The 21,302-nt window shown below is 44.5% G+C and overlaps 1 protein-coding gene across 10 annotated transcripts in view; it reads left to right on the top strand.

Moving 5' to 3' along the window:
* EYA2 (EYA transcriptional coactivator and phosphatase 2) overlaps window positions 1-21,302 on the top strand; it is a 252,785-nt gene that overhangs the window by 184,685 nt on the left and 46,798 nt on the right. For all 10 annotated transcript variants that reach the window (XM_068262947.1, XM_068262944.1, XM_068262949.1 and 7 more), the window contains 4 exons: window positions 2,037-2,104; window positions 2,783-2,960; window positions 4,078-4,220; window positions 13,248-13,331. In XM_068262947.1, the coding sequence (XP_068119048.1) occupies window positions 2,037-2,104; window positions 2,783-2,960; window positions 4,078-4,220; window positions 13,248-13,331 (473 nt within the window). The remainder of the gene's footprint in view (window positions 1-2,036; window positions 2,105-2,782; window positions 2,961-4,077; window positions 4,221-13,247; window positions 13,332-21,302) is intronic.

Genomic DNA, 21,302 nt, shown 5'->3' on the forward strand with positions numbered 1-21,302 from the left:
CACTGTTAAACTGTAACATCACCCACTTGAGCCATAGGGAAACATAGACATTACCTGGTACATCAGTTGTCCTCTCAGCTATAACTGACAGCAACTGATAAATAACTGACAACAACAGACATATTTCAGTTCTGACAAAATGTTGTCAGAACTGGAAGGGATTATTGTCAGAAGAAAATGGTGAGCTTCTGAGAGGAACTGATGGCAAGGTAACTATGTAATGTTCATTTGAAGTTACCTCATGTGTTTATTTTAAATAATTTTACTCAGTACAGGTTCCCTTTAATCGTAAGAATCAGGGCCAATCCACTAAACTAATCATTGAATTTTAATTGCACCTGAATGGTGCTCGTGGGCAGCAGACAGGATGCTGAACTGCCCAACAAGCATGCAGTTCAGCCTCCCAACTAAAAAAGGCCTAAAAGCTCTTCTTGATGATCAATATTACCTCCTTCAGAGCAGTTTACTAGACTTCTTCTGACCCTCAGAAACCATTTAACCATCTGTCCTGTTTTTGGAAACTGGCAGTAACTATTCTCTTCTGCCTTTTATCCCCTACTTGTCACATGGATGTCACCAGATTATTATACCAGATGTCTGAATCTCCAACTCCTGCAACAAATGGACACCTCAACAGTTGTGTTTCCCTGAAACTCCTCCGATTCTACAGTTTTGTCTTTTTTTTTTCACGCTGCTGGCCCTTGCCTCTATCCCTGTGGGGTTCTGTCCATCACGGCTTAAAAATGTGGTCACGTACAGCCTCACCTCGCGCCTCACACTTTGAAGTTGTGGCGGAGAACCCCCTGCAGAGTCTGCAGCCTTAGAACAGAGAGGAGTCAGGGGCACCGTGGCCGGGATGTCCCCTCATAAATAAATGCAATCTTTGTAGGCCGCAGGAAGGGTGCTGTGCGCACATTCATCTGCAGGCTCTCAACATGGGGCGCCCATCTTCTTAAAAACACACATGACCTTTGTGTGAGCGTGTGTGTGCGCCTGAATATTCATAACTTCACTTACAACTGCTGGGATGATGAACAGGATGTGAGAGTTTTGATCCTTTTTTTAAAGTCTGTTTTGAAGTGATAGGGCAGCTGCTGAACCTTTGCCTGTTGAAATGTGAAGCTACAGACAGATGCCAGGTTACTGCCTTTTGAAATGATAGTGATCATTTCAGGTAACAGTTTTGGAGTGATCATTGTAGAGGCGCACTGCTCACCCCTCATTCAAGAAACCTGTTCTGCTCTGTGGAGGAGGGTGGAAAGTGAGCAGAAAGTGCTTCTCTGTCGCAGCTAAGGTAACAGATGGCTGAGTATGATCTAAAGCCCAATCTACACGATGCGATTCTTTGTGCGATTCAATTACGATTCTATTTACAATCCGATTAAATCCGACATTCCCGATCAGGATTCGATTTAATTCGATTTGCCATTGTTTTGCAATGGCAAATTGAATCGAATCCTGATCGGACATGTCGTATTTAATCGGATCGTAAATAGAATCGTAATCGAATCGCACAAAGAATCGAATCGTGTAGATTGGTCTTAACATTTTGGAATGCTGAAAGTGAGACCAACGAAGGCCAGTGGACATCTGTAGTCACACTAGGTTTTCACCCAATGATTGTCTCAGGTGATGAAAATCAAGACTGCACACATAGCTTTAGTCCCAGCATAGCCAAATAGTAAATAGGGAATGCTGGGATCGCTAGTTACATAGCCGTTTGAGAGCCAAGTGTAGCCTAAAGCTATGATGTCTGCAAACTCAGACCTCAAGAAAAAGGTCTTAGGATTCTGTCCACCCATGCAGTAATATGACATTTTATTCTGTTTTATTGTTTCTCTTGTCTCCGATGTTGCTCCATTAGGCATTCTGGTTCAGTTTCCATCATTTTTTCAAACCTATTTTTTATTGAGTTTTAGAACAACATAATAACAACGTTGCATGGAGGCTCTTTATTGCAGAAGTGTTTTTTCTTATATCGGTTATTATTAATATCTTGTTTATGGTTGTGTGCCATTTTGCTTTTCCCCCTCCAGGTCCATCTGGAATCTACCAAGGAGCGAATAGTCTGACAAACAGTGGAGCATTCAGTGGCGTTCACCAGGTACCTTCTATTCTTTGTGTTCATAATGTTTTTATTACGTTTGCTGAGAACGGATTATTCTGGATTATTCAGTATTCCATCAGAGCAGGCTTTGTTGAACAAGGTTCCCAGGAGCCCCAGGGCCAGAATAGGAAACAAAAGGCGCAGGAGCCCTTGCAGAAAAAAGTGTGCTGCCATAAGAGCCCATTTAGGCATCGGTGGACGGAGGTCTTAGGTTGAGGCATGGGTAGAGGGAGGGTTCTGTATTAGAGCAGAGTTAGGTTAAGACATGGTAAAATATCTGTAAAGAGTACTTATATTATACTATTGGAATTAAGTAGTAGAATATCTGTAATTTCGCCAATATTTTACTAGCGGCAATCCCCCACACACTTTTTCCCAGAGTAACCAAGCAGCTCAGGGTGACCCAAACTACTAGGAATGTATAGGTGGATGAAAGGAACCAAAAAGCCCTCCTACTAAAAAAGCAAAGCTTGGTGTAATTGCCTTCTTAAAACAGAAGGAAATTTGCAATAATTCAGTTATAAATGAACATTTGTGGTTACCCACAATGCACACCTGCTAAATATGCAAATTATCCCTTTCCGCCCCGTTGAGATGTCTAACTAATAAACTGAGATGATATGAGAGTGAAAAGTGTTCCTTTTTTTTTTTTATTTTTATTTTTTTTATTTCCAGGAATATTCTTCATATCCAGGTTTTAGCCAAGGCCAGTACTCCCAGTACTACAGCACGTCGTACAACTCTCCCTACATACCCACAAACAGCATCAGTCCGACCTCCTTATCTACAGCCACTTACGCCATTCAAGATGCTTCCCACCACATCTCCAATCAGAGCTCAGAGTCGCTGTCAGGTGGGTCGTAGCAACATCCCCTGACTGATATTACCGTACTTAAGGTGGGCACACACGATACAATTAAATGATCCGATTTTACAGCTATATGATCGGATCTCCCAAAAGTCGAAAGCTTTTTTTTTTAATTTTTCATTAGACTAAAAAATCTGATCGTATTTCCCATTTTTTTTTATTTTTATCGATCCAGAATGCTGGAAATTTTTCTTCAATTTTTCTAAAGATTGTATGGTGTGTGTTAGATTGTGAATTTATTAACATACACACCCTAGCAATTTTCTCAGAGTTTCCAATCATTTTTATCATAATTAAGGAAAATTTTAACATAGGTGTGTGGTACATTGGTCATATTTTTGAAATGTTACAATCAGTCAGAAAAAGTGATTGCAATTCCTGAATTGAACAGATATTTAAAAAAAAAAATTGTATGGGGTGTGGCCACCTAGAGAGATCAGTGATCCATTCACATCAATCTCTTCACCAGAGGAGCTTACAGTGTAATGTTCCCACTGCAGCCACACACTATTAGGCCTGGTGCACACCAAAAACCGCTAGCAGATCCGCAAAATGCTAGCAGATTTTGAAACGCTTTTTCTTCTTTTTCTGCAGCGTTTCAGCTAGCGTTTTGCGGTTTTGTGTAGCGTTTTTGGTGTAGTAGATTTCATGTATTGTTACAGTAAAGCTGTTACTGAACAGCTACTGTAACAAAAAACGCCTGGCAAACCGCTCTGAAGTGCCGTTTTTCAGAGCGGTTTGCGTTTTTCCTATACTTAACATTGAGGCAGAAACGCATCCGCAATCCAAAATCTGCTGCAGCCCGGGAGTATGCGTTTCTGCAAAACGCCACCCGCTCTGGTGTGCACCACCCCATTGAAATGCATTACCCTAGCAGATCCGCACCCGCAAGCAGATCGCAAACCGCAGCGGAAACGCTCCGGTGTGCACTAGGCCTTACAGAGATCTATTTCCACCAGCTTCTGCACCAGAAGAGCTTACACTCTAATGTCCTCACAACAGTTACACACTATTATTCCTATAATTGCTGTTATACTTTAACTCTAACAGATAGGTAGTCACATCACACATATGGTATTAATATCTTGCATTTTTCCTGCAGGAGACTATACATCACATAATGGTCCCTCCACACCAATCAAAGATTCAGAGTCAGAACGGCAACACAGGGGGTCTGACGTGAAGTTACGAGGAAGATCTAAGCGGAACAACGACCCATCCCCAGCTGTGGACAACGAGATTGAGGTCAGTATTGTAGTGTTGTGACAGACCCTGATTGTTAGACAAGGTGTTTTTTTTTAACCAGTACAGTCTGACGAAGGAATTGTGGTAAGGCGGTGAACCTCTGTGTTTGAAATAGGAACCGTCTTTATGGATTAATAGCAGCCAGTCAAATTCCATCCCACTCTGCTCAACCACAGTTGAATACTAAAAGCTGTAATGTATTGGAATGGCACCTCTCAAGTAGGAATGCAGCTTCTGAGAGAAGATCACTGTACAAAAGAACCCTTGTAGAAACCTAGCTGTAGAGTAGAGACCGATGTACACAAAACCCCTCGCAGGAGTGCAGCTCTAGTTCAGAGGTCATTGCACACCTTGTAGGAATGCAGTTATAGACTGGAGACCACCGTATGCAAAGTCCCTTGTTGTAACGCAACTCCTGAGTGAAGGCCATCGTACACAAAGCCCCTTGTAGAGACCAACTTCTAGAATGGAGATCTCTGTATATAAAGCTATATAAAGCCCCTTGTTGTAATGCAATTGCAGACAAAAAAATCATTGTACCCAAAGCCCTTGTTGTTATGCAACTGCAGACTAGAGATCATTGTACCGAAAGCCACTTGTTTTAATGCAACTCCAGACTAGAAATCATCGTACTGAAAGCTGCTTGCAGAAATGCAGATATTGACTAGAAACAATTGTATGCAAAACCCCTTCATGCAATGTGACTCCAGAGTGATGGCCATAGTACGCAAAGCCCCTGGTAAGGACGCCGCTCCAAAGTGGAGACCATTGTACACAAATCCTCAGTTAGGGACACAGCTCCAGAATAAAGACCAGTGTACACAAAGCCTCTTGTAGGGACACAGCACCAGAGTGGAGACCACTGTCCACAAAGCCCCTTGTAGTGACACCACTCCAGAGTGGAGACCTCTGCCCACAAAGCTCCTTGTAGTGACACCACTCCAAAGTGGAGACCACTGCACACAAAGCCCCTTGTAGTGACACCACTCCAGAGTGGAGGCCACTGCAAACAAAGCCCCTTGTAGGAACACAGCTACAGAGTGGAGACTGTTGTACACAAATACTCTAGAAGAGAGACTGTTCCAGGGTGGAGACCATTATGCACAAAGACTCTAGTAGGGACGCAGCTCCAGAGTGGAGACAACTCGACACAAAGACTCTAGTAGGGACACAGCTCCAGTGGAGTGGAGACCATTGTACACAAAGACTCTAGTAGGGATACAGCTCCAGAGTGGAGACAAGTGGACACAAAGACTCTAGTAGGGACACAGCTCCAGCCTGGAGACCATTGTACACTTTGACTTTTGTAGGTATGCTGCTTCCAGAATGGAGACCACTGAACACAGAGCTCTTTTTTGGAGTCCAGATCCAAAGTAGAGACTACTGTACACATAGTCCTATGTAGGAATGTAGCACCAGTTTTCTGCTTCAGGCATCTCTGCCAGTAAAAACAGTTGTAAGCTAGTAGAAGGTATCTGTGCCAAGCTCTGCAGATGTTTTGGATTACAGACTTTGCAGAGCCATGTCTACAGTGTTTAGAAATCTTTTCTGAGCCACCATTCCTCACTCTGCCAGGGTATGCTGGCAAGACAACTGGCAGAAAGCCAAGCTCTTAAATCACCATGACATTTGTCACATCTGTACCTGAACTAAGTGGTGGTTGTGAGGAGTGGTGAAGGAGTGTTTGCAGTGGTGTGGCGAAGTAGCTAGCACAGAAAATGGGCAAAATTGGTGTCATTTCAGGATCATTTCTATGCAATAATGGGAACATTTAACTGAAAATATTCCTAAAACACAGTGAACTTAAAACGAGGATTAATTAATTTAAGACAAATCCTCTTTACCCACCCCAGCTTAACATTTGTAGATGTCTCTCCAACATCCCAAATCCCCCATCATGTTTATGTACCACCATTCCAAGGCCATGCTTCCCTTTTATAGCCAACACGCTGTGAAGAGATTAGGTGCAGTCCAATCCCACTGGCACACCGCAACCCACAGTGCTCTGCAATGCATCCTACAACCTCCCTGTGCCATACTCATGCCTAACCCTGAGACCTCCCTCTACCATTGTCTAAACCTAAGACCTCCTTCTACCGTTGCCTAACCCCAAGACCTCCTTCTACCGTTGCCTAACCCTAAGACCACCCTCTACCGTTGCCTAACCCTAAGACCGCCTTCTACCGTTGCCTAACCCTAAGACCACCCTCTACCGTTGCCTAACCCTAAGACCTCCTTCTATCGTTGCCTAACCCCAAGACCTCCCTCTACTGTTGCCTAACCCCAAGACCTCCTTCTACCGTTGCCTAACCCTAAGACCTCCCTCTCCTGTTGCCTAACCCTAAGACCTCCCTCTATCGGTCCTTCTTTTGCAGATGGATGGCTTGATAGATAATTTCCACCAGTTCCATTATTCTGATCGATTTTCTCATTGAAGTTAATAGAAATTGATCAGAAAAACTGTAGGAAAATCGATTGGAAAAACAATCGGGCAGTAAATCTGCCAAAAAAAACCTCATTGTGTTTTCCCAGCATAACACTTGTAGCGTTAGATAGCAGGGACGGAGCCTTTCTTTGCCACAAATCACGGGTTGCTGCACCCCTTTTTTCCGCAAGGGCTCCTGCATTCTCTTTTCCTGTTCTGGAAATGGTAGCCCTGGCATCATTGTGGAACATTACCGGAGGACTTGGCATACTGTTTTTATTTTGGCCTTATTTAGGTGGGGAGAGGGCCAGGACCGTTAATTGATGAGAAGGACAAACAATTCTTGGCCATCTACTTCAAGGGGGGTGATTTTCTTAGGATGACATCTAGCTGTCTCCTGGCTGCAAGGGCAATTGGCAAGGCACTAGGACAGAAGGAGCACCGGAAGCAAGTTTTCCTCATGTTTCCCAGAAATGCTGTTAAATACAAGGATGGTGTTTTTCGACGTTTACATCAATTTCTATCAGTTATTTGATTCCTGGCATTTCGATAGCCCATCCTTTTTGAGTAAGGGGCTAGTGTGAATAGTTCTGTTCTCTGTGGATCACTGAATAAAAGGTTGGTGCAAAGATGTTGTGCTTTGGTAGAGATCTGGCTTCCTTTCTTAAAATGTGAATCAGTCATTTGCAGAATATTTTCAAGACGCTGTAGATGCATTTTTGAAAAAATTACCATAAAGTGAACCCAAGCAAAAGCTCGGGTACAAAAAATAAATAAATGGGTACCTACAAAAAGAGATGCATGTGGATACTATAGGTGCTTCCAGTGTCCTCCTCACTCCTGCCGCCGCTCGTCGGGACCCTCCTTAACATCGGGGCCGCGCTCCTCTTCTGGCACGAGCATGGCTGTGCTGCATCTGTGCAAGCGGGAGCGAGTCTGTGTAGTAGCAGCACAGCCACATTTGGGCTTGAAGAGCTTGAAGAAGAGTACGGCCTTAGTCAGATGGCCAAGAAGCTCTTGTCAGTAATCTTTGTGTGTCCATGAGTGGCTGCAGGACCTGAGGACACGGTGAGAAGCCTCTACAGGATCCAGAGGTTCCCTCTTCTTAGGTAAGTATTTCCTTTTTGACTCGGGTACACTTTAAGCAGAACTCTAGCCTAGCCTGCAATTTTTTAAGGGATAACTGGATTCTCTTCAGCAGAATTGTAACTCTTTCCGTAATTAATCTTAATAGAGTATTCTTGTTTCTCAGTTGCACCAATTTTTGGACATCTGAAATGAGAAGCACAGAGTATGGGGGCTGCCTTATTTATTTATTTTTGAATAATACCAGTTGCCTGGCTGTTTTTGCTAATCTTCCTGGATTCAGTAGTGTTTGAATCACACACCTGAAACAAGCATGCAGCTAATCTAGTCAGACTTCAGTCAGAAACACCTGATCTGCTGCAGGCTTGTTTGGTGTCTATGGCTGAAAGTATTTGAGGCAGAGGATCAGCGGGACTGCCAGGCAATGTGGAAAGGAAATAAATATGGCAGCCTCCATACCCATCTCACTTCAGGTGTACTTTAAAGGACACCTGAAGGGAGAGGGATATGGAGGCTACCATATATATTTCCTTTTAAACAATACCAGTTGCCTGGCAGTCCTGCTGGATAAAGAAGTGTCTGAATCACACACCTGAAACAAGCATGCAACTAAGCCATTCAGGCATCAGTCAGAAACCTCTGATCTGCATGCTTGTTCAAGGTCTATAGCAGCCAGGGAATTTGCATTGTTTAAAAGGAAATAAATGTGTCAGCCTCCATATCCCTCTGACTTCAGGTGTGCTGTTATGTAGTCTCCTCCTGTCCTGCACACCTTCTCTGCATGGATCGGGAACTGGCCTTGCTCCCCCTGCAAGTCTAGGAAAGTAACGAAGAGGGGGCGCGAGGCATTAGCCATGCAGACAACACAGAGCAAAGCAAGGCCATTCATCATGACATCAGACTAATCCCATTTTACTTAATGCATTTTCCACATGGGCAGCTAGCGTTTCTGCAGGATGGGACTTTGCAAACTCGCTTACAGAGAATTGGCCGACTCACAAAGGATTGTGATTGTTAAGTACATTATGGATGGAGCAGCCTGGGTGGATTTGAATAGATGTCCTGTAGATAGTTTGGCAGCAGTTGTGAAGATTACCGAAACTATTTTCTTGTTTCAACTACCTGTACAGATGTCTGTGGGCGCTGCAGAGAGCAAGGAGCTGGGAGAGCTGCACACCAAATATGTGAACTTGGCAGATCATGTGACAAGAATATGACAAGGCCATTGGTCATTCAGATATCATGTGGTCTTAGTGTAGTTGTGGTCAGCTATCGCTCATCCAACGCTCTTGATGTTGTTAAAGTAGAATACCAGAGTGAGAGTCGGTCAGGTTTTAATTGTTTGTTTGTTTACTTATTGGACAGATTCTTTCTCATGTGACAACCAGTGGCGTAGCAATAGGGGTTGCAGAGGTTGCAACCACATCGGGGCCCTTGGGCCAGAGGGGCCCCGAAGGGCCCTTCCTCAACTTCAGTATTAGCTTTCTATTGGTTCTGTACTCATAATAATCGCTTCTACAGATACTTTGAATAGTGGTAATCATTAACAAGCTGTTCCCCATCCCCTTCTTGCACCTCTGACACTGTAGTTGCCATTGGCAGGTTTTGGTGAACCTTATCAATTGTTTTGTATAGAGTGCTTCGGGGGCCCTATTGTAAAACTTGCATTGTGGCCCACAGCTCCTTAGCTATACCACTGGTGACAACCATACTGTCCTATGTACAGTATGCATGGCACAGGGGCAGGGATGTGTGTAGCCTTGCATGTGTGATTTAAAGCCTGGTACACACAATTGTGATTGGCCAATGACAGTCCAATTTTACCTCCTTCATGTAGGATTAGGGCCAACAGATTTTAAATAATATTAAGCTCATAAGGTGTCATACTACAATTGGTATAATTGTGTGTATTGGTGTGGAAGACAAATGGGTGTAAGAGAACAGGTTTGCGTATGTGTGTTTTGTGGCTACACGTTATGTTTGTGAAGATAATGATGGCCACACTTGTTTTCTGACCCTTGTGAGACGGGCCCCAAGGCCATGAAGGGCACCAAGGGGAGGCAAGGGAAGGGGTGTGAACATTGAGGAGGCCCTATGAAAGTTTAGCTGGTCCCCGTGAATTGTAGTTATGCCACTGTGAGTACAAATCATAGATTTTTGATCATTTGCCGTAGTCTTGGGTAGTACAGGTGGTTCTGATGTCATTTTCAGCAAAATCCAGTAAAGCATTATATTTGCATTCTTCATCAGGAGACATTTGGAGATGAATTTAGTATATTTATGAGCTTGCTAATAAAGTAAGTACATTTAAGGGATAAGAAAGTAATACAGTATCCACACCATATGAATTAGTAAAATAAACATTGTGTTACAAGTCGGAGTTACACTTTAGGCGAGTACAGCTGGACATGATAAAGCTGCATTATGAATTTCTTCCCACTATTCATCTGCTGGTTAGCGATAGTCCGCGGTCGGCACAGTCAGTCTTTTGGCTGCCATGCTTGTCCGCTATCTGTGAACCTGAAAATACTCCTACAGGAGATATCAGAGCTGGATTGGGGTATTGTACTTGGCCAGGGCCTGGCTGTGAACTCAGCGGATCATGAATACATCACAGGGATATAACAACACAGCCCATTACAAGTCCATACATCCACTCCGCTCCATTCAGGCGATTCTTGTAAAGAGGTCCACACGATGTTACAATCTGCTCATTCACTCCATCAAAATATTTTAAAAGAAACCCTTCCCATTCAAATGTCCACATTTATTTATTTATATAGCGCCGACCTATTACGCAGCGCTGTACAGAGTATATTGTCTTGTCACTACCTGTCCCTCAGATACATACATATGAGAGGTTCACAATCTAGTCCCTACCATAGTCATATGTATGTATCATGTAGTGCATGTATGGTCTAGGGCAGGCATGGACAAACTTGGCCATCCAGCTGTTTCAGAATTACAAGTCCCACAATGCATTTGCCTTTATGAGTCATGACTGTGGCTGTCAGACCCCTGCAATGCATTGTGGGACTTGTAGTTCTGTAACAGCTGAAGGGCCAAGTTTGCCCATACTAGGGCCATTTTTTGGGGGGGGGGAAGCCAATTAACTATTTTACTTATCTGTATGTTTTTGGGATGTGGGAGGAAACCGGAGTGCCGACACGGGGAGAACATACAAACTCCTTGCAGATGTTGACCTGGCTGGGATTGGAACCGGAGACCCAGCGCTTGCAAGGCAAGAGCGCTAACCACTACGCTACTGTGCTGTCCTTAATTTTTACATGTCTTTGCATTTGATTCCATTTGTTTTCAAGCACATATTTTCCATTAGGTAGTGACGTGAATTAAAGTAGAACTTTGGTGGTAAAGTACACCTGAACTGAGAATATGGAGGCTGACATATTTATTTACTTTTAAACAACAATTCAGATTGCCTGACTGTCCTAATGATCCTTTGCCTCTAATACTTTTAGCCACAGACCCTGAACAAGCATGCAGATCAGGTGCGCTGACTGGTTTGTGACTGGAATAGCTGCAAGCTTGTTTAAGGTGGGTCATTTGGGCACTACAGCAGGCAAAGAGATCAGTAGTGCCTATAAACACAAGAATCGAGACTCCTAAATAGTTACACTCTAAAAGCAGCAGGTATAATGCACATATGCACATATTGTCAGATTAACTGATGTGCATTATACCGGCTGCGTTTTGAGTGTAATTATTTAAGAGTCTCGATTCTTGTGATTATAGGCACTTTTATTGGCCTGAGGAAGCGAGCTGAGACCCGTGAAACGCGTTGCCTGTGCTGTTATCAAAAATTCTTTGTCTAAGAATTTCGTCTCTGAGCTAAGCCACCTCACTTGTTTCTCTTTAGTTGTTTTTAACATATTTTACACAATCAGGACGCCTCTTTATCCCCTATACAGTATGTGCTAAATCCACCCTCTTTATTCCCTATATGTGCTTATCAGAGAGAGATCTTTTGTCTGCCCATACACTGTAGGCTAATCCCCAATCTGTCAGGAATCGCATACATGCAAAAATATAGCCGGGAAATTTGGGTGCAGGGTAAAGCTGAATACTGTCTCACCCGCCTCCTGCAAAAGTCCCAGTAGCGTTAATTACTATTCCCCCTCCAGGCTACCATGGACTGCGAAAGAAAGGCGTAATTCAGCTGGCAGCTGTTTTTACATTCATTTGGGCACCATCTTTTAAAGGTGGCAAAATTATTGTCTGATCGCCGCTACAGCCATAATTCACATTACAGCCTATGGAGCCTTTGTGCCATTTATAAACATTAATAAAACTGTACATTACAGTAGGATAAGCATTTTTGGGATGTTTCAATCTCAATAATGTCCTCCCTGCTGCAAGAGGTCTGTATTGTGCTTGATCCCTCTTCTGCTCTGTTGTTATCATAATTGTTGTATGTAGAGGATGTCTCCAATGAATTAAGATGGATAAATGATTGTTTGAGGGTTGATGCATGCCTGACTGGCTTTAGACATAGTTTGTGTGACTCGCAGATCACAGCCAGGTCTCTGGACCAGCCAAACATGAGCAGCAGCTGCCAGACTTGCATCGGAGGAGCTCCGTGGCAGCAAATCAGAGGAAAGAGCTGATGTCACTCCGAGGTGAGGATGTTCTCCTGCAGATGATGAACTGACGAACGTACAGATAATCTCTGTCTTATCGTGAGAACCTGTCCTGCCTGGAACACCTCCTCTCAGCCCTCCATTAATTTATACTGCATCTCCTGTGTCACATCCAGTAATGTCTTCATCCTGATGACTCAGCGGAGCATCCAGGGACATAGCTCTGATACAAGGGAGTCCACGGGCTTTCCTCTTGTTTTTATGAACAGCGAAAGCTGGAAAATCAGAGTTATGGTGCAGTCCACGAAACAAGAAATACATTCAGCATTGTAGGGGCAACACTCATATAAAGCAGATCATTGTCACTAGGAAGGCAATGTGGGGTTTTATCCCACACAAATATAGGCATCTTAAATATAAAAATCTACATCCTCTCTTTATTAAGCCTGCTCAACCTCTCCTCTTGAGAGGAGGATGTACCTCTCTAAATGCAGCCTTAATGTTTAGCCTTTTTCTGCATGTTTATAACTACAATTATGTACTTCTGGAATAAAAGTTGAAACTGATTTCAAGACGGGGCTGGGTCTCTTCTATTTTGTTGGTACTTCGCTTCTCCTTGGGCAAAGTAGTTTATGATGACCAGGACACCAATCTTTGATTGATGGGTGCGGTGCTGTTGCCCTTCCTTCTGCTGTTGCCACTCTGCAGATAGGGATACTAGTCACACCTAACCTGAATATAAATTAAATTTGACTTCCAATACCATTTTGGGGCAGTTTTTGTTTGTGTATAGTTGCTGTGGACTGCTATACTTTGCACCTAGGTATCACACTTTGCTAAGTACCTGAATAAGACTTTTTGTTTTGTATTGTATCATTTACTTTACTTGTGTGTAATAGTCTCCTCTCTTTTTCACAGCGGGTATTCGTCTGGGATCTGGATGAAACAATTATAATCTTTCACTCATTACTCACCGGAACGTTTGCAACTCGCTACGGAAAGGTAAAGCTCTTTCTGATGAAAATTAAATAACACCAATTCATATTCTAACTACTGTACAGAGGGAAGAAGCCAACCATTCTAAGATCTGGTTCCACATTCTATAGTATCAATACCCCACAAACCAGTGACTCCTCTGGCATGTAATGAACAACACTGTCAGAGAATCAAGTTTGAGTTTTGCTAACTTACCTGAGTTTTAATAAGATCCTTGGAGGTCCTCTTTGCCATTCCTAAGTTCAGCTAGCCCTGTCTGACTTCAGCTAGCCCCTCTGAGCTCAACTAGCCCTGTCTGAGCTTATCTAGCCTCTCTGACTTCAGCTAACCCTCTCTGACTTCATCTAGTTGCTCTAAGTTCAGCTAGGCCCACTCTGAAATAAGCTAGGACTTTACTCAGTTCCTCTCTGGCTTCAGCCAGCCCTCTTTGAGCTCAACTAGCCCTCTCTGACTTCAGCTAGCCCTTTCTGAGCTCAACTAGCACTCTCTGACGTCAGCTAGCCCTTTTTAAACTCAACGAGCACTCTCTGACTTCAGCTAGTCACTCTGATCTCAGTTAGGCCTTCTCTGAACTAAGCTATAACTTCTCTGAGCTCTTCTCAGAGTCCAGCTAGTCTCTCTGTGCTCAGCCTGTCCTCTCTGACTTCAGCTATCCCTCTCTGAGATCAACTAGCCGTCTCTGAGTTAATTTTGCCCTCTCTGAGGTTAGCTAGCCCCTCTGAGGTAATCTAGCCTCTCTGACTTCAGCTAGCTCTCTCTTTGGTTTAACTAGATAGCCTATAAATCATGTTCTGGAACGTGGATATATGTTTGTAACGATGCTCAGTGATAATAGACTTAAACAAATCTGTTCAGAAAAATTACCATGACCACAAAAAAAAATAAACAACCCATAAAATTGTTGTATTTGTTGAACATTGGCATAACACATATACAAACACTCAGTGTTATTGTATACAGATCAATTCACCATATTGCAGAATTCTGTCACTACTGTTTTTCTACTACTGCCAGAGATGTAATGGGGCCCTAGGCAAGGTAATAGATTTGGGGTGCTCTTGTGGTCTTTTTGGTAAGCTGAAGGAGAGAGATCAGAGAAGGTGACATGGGGACCCCTTGACACCCACTAGGCCCCAGGCACCTGCCTAGGTTGCCTGGTCGCATGGTCCTGCTCTGCTCCGTGCATTACAAAACCTTACAGTCAACAGTCAACTCGCTTGCCTGACCAACAAACATTTACTACCACTCCCAAAAATGCTTATGTTCAGTACACTATCCAAAATTTTAAGTAACCTCATCAATTACATAAGTGTCGGTGGTCGAATGTACCAGAAATATCGGCCTGTGTATACCTACCTTTAGGCAGGGGTCACACTTGTCTTTCAGTTTCCTGCACACCATGGGCTTGATTCACTAAGACAAATAGCGTGCCTTATCAGAGTTAACATGCCTTATCTAAGTTAACACACCTTATCAGAGTAGCATAGCGAGCGCTACAAACTTATGCCTGCTAATTGGCAACGACGAGAGCTCCACTCATCCTTCCCTGAGCCCCTGCAGGTCCAATCACTTTAAAGGACAGTATCCCGCACTTTGGCCCAATAGGCTGCCTGTCACTTGACAGGAAACATGGCAGGCAGCCTATTGGACCAATCAAAGTGCGGGGATAATGTCCTTTAATGTGATTGGACCCGCAGGGGCTCAGGGCAGGACGAGTGGAGCTCTCGTCATTGCCAATTAGCAGGCATAAGTTTGTAGCGCTCGCGATGCTACTCTGATAAGGAGTGTTAACACTGATAAGGCATGCTATTTGTCTTATGCTGGGCATACACGGCAGTTAACGCAGGCTTATCAATCGAGCCTGATTGCTCGATTTATAATATCCGACAGGTCCGATGACCCGCCGGATAGATTCCCCGCTCGATCCCCGCTGGCGGACAATAGCGGGGAATCGAGTGGCTGATAAGGAGCGTCGGCGGGGACGAGGCGGGAGTCGATCCGGCGGCTAATCGGCCGCTGGATCGACCCGTGTATGCCCAGCATCAGTGAATCAAGCCCAACGTGTGTTTGTATGCAGAAAATCTTGTGCGTTTTTTCACAGTAGCAAATGTAATTGATTGTCAAAACTAACAAAATGTGCAGAATGCTTGGTTTTCTGTTGCTCGAACACAAATTCTGAACGATCTTCTTTGCAAGCTTTGCATCCTGCTCCATTCCTAGATTTAAAGCACACTTGAAGTGAAAGGGATATGGAGGCTGACATTTTTAAGTCTGCAAAATAATGGGTGGTTGCAGAGACTGAATCGGAAAAGTAGTTTTAATATACTTGTGTAACTTACAAATCGATACCATGTGCCACATAATTTTTAAAAAAAGTGGATGACAGCAGGATCCCCCTTTTTCCATGCGCTCCTGGGAACTAGAGCTATATCCAGCGGTTTTCTCTCTGAACCATCTACATATCTGCAGCAGGGCTTACAGGCATGCAGCAAAGCGTTTAAAAAGATTGGAAATTTGTGTTTATTTGACTCCCCTAATGAGACACTCAGCTGTGTTTATTGACATTGGTGTTAGTCATGCATATGGAGTACCTGGAGGCTGGAGACACCTGGGGCCTGCTCACCCCACCGCCTGCCTCATCACCCTCCTATCCTCAGGGGACACCCCAGCTGAGCATCCTAAGAAAAACACGGCCCCAATGTGCCCTGCTCAGCCACCACTCCGAAAAACAAACAACTCCTAATTCCTTCACAGGATGCAGGATTAAGCCAAGATGAACTTCATTTGGAAAGGATTTTCCAAGGAAGTTGAACACTGGTCCATACGCCCCGGGTATTCCTGGAATGTGACAAGGGATGAGGTCACTAAAGAGAAACTGTCAGCCTTTCACTCTAAATTCACCATTATTTGTAAGATGCTACAGATGTTTCCACTGGGCTGTTGTGTAGAGAGTGTGGAAATCCTGGAAGAGCGGCGACCTGTTGTCTCATACATCGGATAACGATTACGAAGCTGTCCTGGCAATAGGGAAATAGTATATTAGATTTAAAGCAGAGTAACCGAGCAGCTCAGGGTGACCCAAACCAAGTTTCCTTTCTGTTTTAAAAAGTCAAATTTCCCCAAGCATTGCTTATCAGTAGGAGGGCTTTTCAGTCTCTTTTATCCCTCTATACATTCCTAGTGGTTTGGGTCACCCTTAGCTGCTTGGTTACTCTGTTGTATTGGTCCAAGCCCTATCCCATACTGCCATATCAATCCCTGCCATGCACTGATGAGGTGTCTACATGTGGGGTTGATGTGGCTGTGTAAAATGTATAGCTATAGGCTTGCTATACACCAGCGGTTCTGGATGCTTGCCTTGCTTACAGGGGCGAAAAGGGATAATTTGCATATTCAGTAGTGATGCATTGTGGGTAACCACACATGTTCACTTATAGCTGAATTATTGCAAATTTCCTTCTGTTTTAAGAAGGCAAATTCCACCAAGCATTAGATTTAAAGGAAATCTGAAGCAAGAGGTATATGGCGGCTGCCATATTAATTTCCTTTTAAGTAATACCAGTTGACTGGCAGTGCTGCTGTCTGATCCTCTGCCTCTAATACTTGCAGCCATAGCCCCTGAACAAGCATGCAGCAGATCAGGGGTTTCTGACTGGAGTTTCAGATGAGACAAGATTAGCTGCATGCTTGTTTCTGGTGTTATTCAGATACCGCTGCAGCCAAATAGACCAGCAGGGCTGCCAGGCAACTGGTATTGTTTATTATGAAACAAATATGGTAGCATTTACATTCTTCTTACTTCAAGTTCCCTTTAAAGGGAAGGTTGCGGGGCACTTTCACACCCGTTTTATCATCAACGTGTATTACTGTTTTTCAGCTCTGTCAGTCGTGTTCAATGCAGATTCCCTCATTTATAGTCTCTTTGTGGAGTGCATAATATTATTATTATTATTTAGTATTTATATAGCGCCGACATATTACGCAGCGCTGTACCGTGTATATATATATCTTGTCACTAACTGTCCCTCAAAGGAGCTCACAATCTAATCCCTACCATTGCCATATGTCTATATTATGTAGTGTAAGTACTGTAGTCTAGGGCCAATTTTAGGGGGAGCCAATTAACTTATCCGTATGTTTTTGGAATGTGGGAGGAAACCGGAGTTCCCGGAGGAAACCCACACAGACACGGAGAGAACATACAAACTCTTTGCAGATAGTGCCCTGGTCGGGATTCGAACCGGGGACCCAGCGCTGCAAGGCGAGAAAGCTAACCACTACGCCACCGTAGTGGTACGCTGTGGCCAGTGATGAAGTTTCTGCAATGCAACTGCTGTTTCCCGCAGTGCTACTCCTCTCCTGATTTATGGCACCACCTGCTGGTGACCTTTGACCCAGGGCACAAGCATGCTGGGAAAGGTACCAACAGACACCATACCCCATAAAATACTCTGCCTATGAGGATCAGAAAAGTCTGATGGGACCATAACCCCTCACTGCACTAATGTGCTTTTCCCTTTAGACACTGACGTCCACAGCAGGTCTACCAAAGAAGCAAAACAAAAACAGTTTAAACCTTTCCCAAGCTCGTAGCCTGCACCCCCTCCCCTCTCAGTACGTGAATCACGTTACAGAGGTGACAATTATGGTGAGAGCACACATAGTTAGAGAATGTGTTTGTGGTGGGCTGGGACAGGCAAAACAGCTGAAAACAGCTGAAAGGCTGCCATTTCCAGACCGTAAATCTTTATTTTTACCGATTCCAAACTCTCGTGGTCCAATAAGCTTGTCTCAATTTGTACAATAAATTGTCCTTTTGTTTCTGGTTTCCTCTCTTTCTCTCTCTGCATCATGAAGTGTGTATCAGAAAAGTATTAAAATGAAAAGTGGCCCTATGCAAGATAGCAGTTTTTGCCCACCGCTGATGATAGCCTGGCTTTTGTAGAAAGATTTGGTGAGGACTAGCATCCAGGCCACTAGACTCTCCCCAGGCCCTAGGCAACTGCCTTGGTTTGCCTTGTGGATGATCCGGCTCTGGTGTGTATTTTGTTAGCTGTATCAGCATATCCCTGAGTGCATCCTGTGCCCCTTTTGTATGTCATATGCCATCACCTTTCACAGAGATGCCAGGACTTCCTCTAAATCAGGGGTGTCAAACTCAAATACAAAGTGAAATTGAGCTCTGGGACCAAGTCGCGGGCCAACCTCAATGTCTAGTGGCCGCCTCCCTTACTTATATAGTTCCCTATCTAAGTGTCTAATATCCCCCTCCATTCCCTATGCCCTGGTATCTAGTCCCCCTCCTCTTCCCCTATACATTTCACTAGTGGCCCTCCTCCCTCCCCTATACAGTTACCTGGTGTCTAGTGGCCCTCCTCCCTCCCCTATACAGTTACCTGGTGTCTAGTGGCCCTCCTCCCTCCCCTATACAGTTACCTGGTGTCTAGTGGCCCTCCTCCCTCCCCTATACAGTTACCTGGTGTCTAGTGGTCCACCCTTGCTCATCTATACAGTTCCCTGGTGTTTAATGGTACTCTATCCCTACCCTATACAGTCTCCTGGTGGCTAGTGCCCCCCCTCCATTCAGTTCCCTGGTATCTAGTGATTTCTCCCTCCTCTTTTGGCTTCCCTGGTGATCTAGGGCTTACCATCAAATATGGCTTCCCTGGTGATCTAGGGCTTACCATCCAATATGGCTTCCCTGGTGATCTAGGGCTTACCATCCAATATGGCTTCTCTGGTGATCTAGGGCTTGCCATCCAATATGGCTTCTCTGGTGATCTAGGGCTTACCATCCAATATGGCTTCCCTGGTGATCTAGGGCTTGCCATCCAATATGGCTTCTCTGGTGGTCTAGAATGGGTAAAACATAACGCAAAGTGGGGAAACCACTGGATGGCCAAATCTGATGGCTCTGAGGGATGGAGTTGGCCTGCGGGATGGAGTTGGACATGTACGCTCTAAACTGATACATCTGAATGCGTGTTATTCCCAAGCACTTCCTATGTTTTCCTGTATATCACATACTGGCATATTTCAGAGCTATGGCAAAGGTGGCATCTATGCTACAACCATCAACATTTGAGTGTGTGTTGCACGCACCATATTCTCTGGCACCTCCCTTTCCTGTGTGTATATCACATGATACAATAATATACTATACAATACAATAACACTTGTAAAGCGATTTAACTTGTACCTCCAACAGCGTGTTTGCATCCACTGTATCTCTACAGAGGTGGCTGGGGTTCAGATCTAGATCTGATAGTATTCAACTCTCGTGGAATCTGTCCATCTACAAATCCCTGCGCTAACCCTTATATTTCAGCATATAGCTTTGTCTTTCTATCCTTTTTTGTCATTCCTTTCAACATTCGCCTGTTAAAGAGAACCTGTAACAAAAAAAAAGTTCCCCTGGGGGGTACTCACCTCGGGAGGGGGAAACCTCAGGGTCCCAATGACGCTTCTCCCTCCTCTGTAGCTGCAGGCAATTCAGCGCTGGCTCCTCCGAAGTGTCCCGGAATCCTCCCTCGACAAGCCTGATAAGTGCTGATTTAATTACCTTTCCTGGCTCCAGCAGGGGCGCTGTTGCTGCTCTCTGCACGGAGATGGGCGAAAATAGCTGATCTCCGTCGGGTCCACTCTACTGCGCAGACGCAGGAGACTTGCGCCTGAGCAGTAGAGCGGGCCGAGAAGCCTCAATAGGATCTGGAGGCTTCCCTCACCCCAGGTGAGTTCCCCCCAGGGGAGGTTTTTCTCATTACAGGTTATCTTTAAGGTAGCCATACATCTAGCGATTTGGGCAGCTGATCGACCAATAGACAGATTTCTCTCTGATCGGTGAGGGATCTGTTGGCCACCATAGACAGCAGGCCAATTCCTGACCGATTTCAGAATGAAATCTTTTGGCAATCAGCCTCGTGACCCCCCCTTGTCGCCCCTGGCCACTGTCCCCCTAGTGTTTATGTACCCGCATTAATACATTACCTCTCTGCCGCCTGCTGGACTCCTTTTTGGGGGGGTTGCTCCCCACGTGGCATGTCTTTTGGCTTATTACAGAAATCACCCATTGCTGCAATGTCATCGTTTTTCACTTTGGAATTTACACTTTAGGTTTACTTCAACTAAATTTGGGTTTATGTGATCTCTTACACTTAGAGGGGGGTACAATGTTGGTAAAAAAAAATATTGGCAAAGCAACTAGTAGCCAAAACTAACTGTTGAGCCAGAATTTAGTCCACATGCACCCGTGTCTCTGCCATCCGTCTATCTCCCATGTCTTTTTCTATCCTTGAATGTTTCCTGGCTTTTGTGCCTGTCTGTGCCTCTATTTGCCTGTCCGGTGTGGAATTGTGCGCCCGCAGAAAGCCTTCTCTTTTCAATGAGCTGGACGGGACATCTCGTTATGACGTGTAATTATACCACGCTGGAGATAATCACAGGAGTTTGGCTCCCACCTCCTTCCCCACCAGTCGGATAACCTTTCAATTACATCTCGCAGGACTCTTAACATTAATAGGTGTGATTGAAGCATACAGCAAATTGCTTGTTTGGAGAGGCGGGCAGCTTTTGTGCTTTATAAATAGAGTGTGGGTCACACAGCCCACACCCTCCTCCGCATACCTGGATAATTCCTGCATGCGTTAAATAGCAGGTTACACGTCCTGCCGCTCTCCATTACTTTATGGTTGCTGGAAGGAGAAGAATAGGCTGTTGGGTCTGGCAAGTAGACTATGTTCACTGCCATCCCCCACCCACCTCCCCGGTGCCAAAAGGACACGCAGGCCCATGTTTACTAAGCTGCAATTTTCCGTCTGTGCAGACGCCATTGTTTAAAGATTGCGTGCAAACCGGATTATGTTTTCCATTGTGTTTGTGGATTCTGGGAAAGGGTGAAAGAAAAGTGAAAATATTGATAGAACTTCTGTTATGCAGATCCTCCTATGCTCTCATCATCCATAGCCCCATACAGCTGCT

The sequence above is a fragment of the Hyperolius riggenbachi genome, chromosome 12 (genome assembly GCF_040937935.1).
Source record: "Hyperolius riggenbachi isolate aHypRig1 chromosome 12, aHypRig1.pri, whole genome shotgun sequence".
NCBI lineage: Eukaryota > Metazoa > Chordata > Amphibia > Anura > Hyperoliidae > Hyperolius > Hyperolius riggenbachi.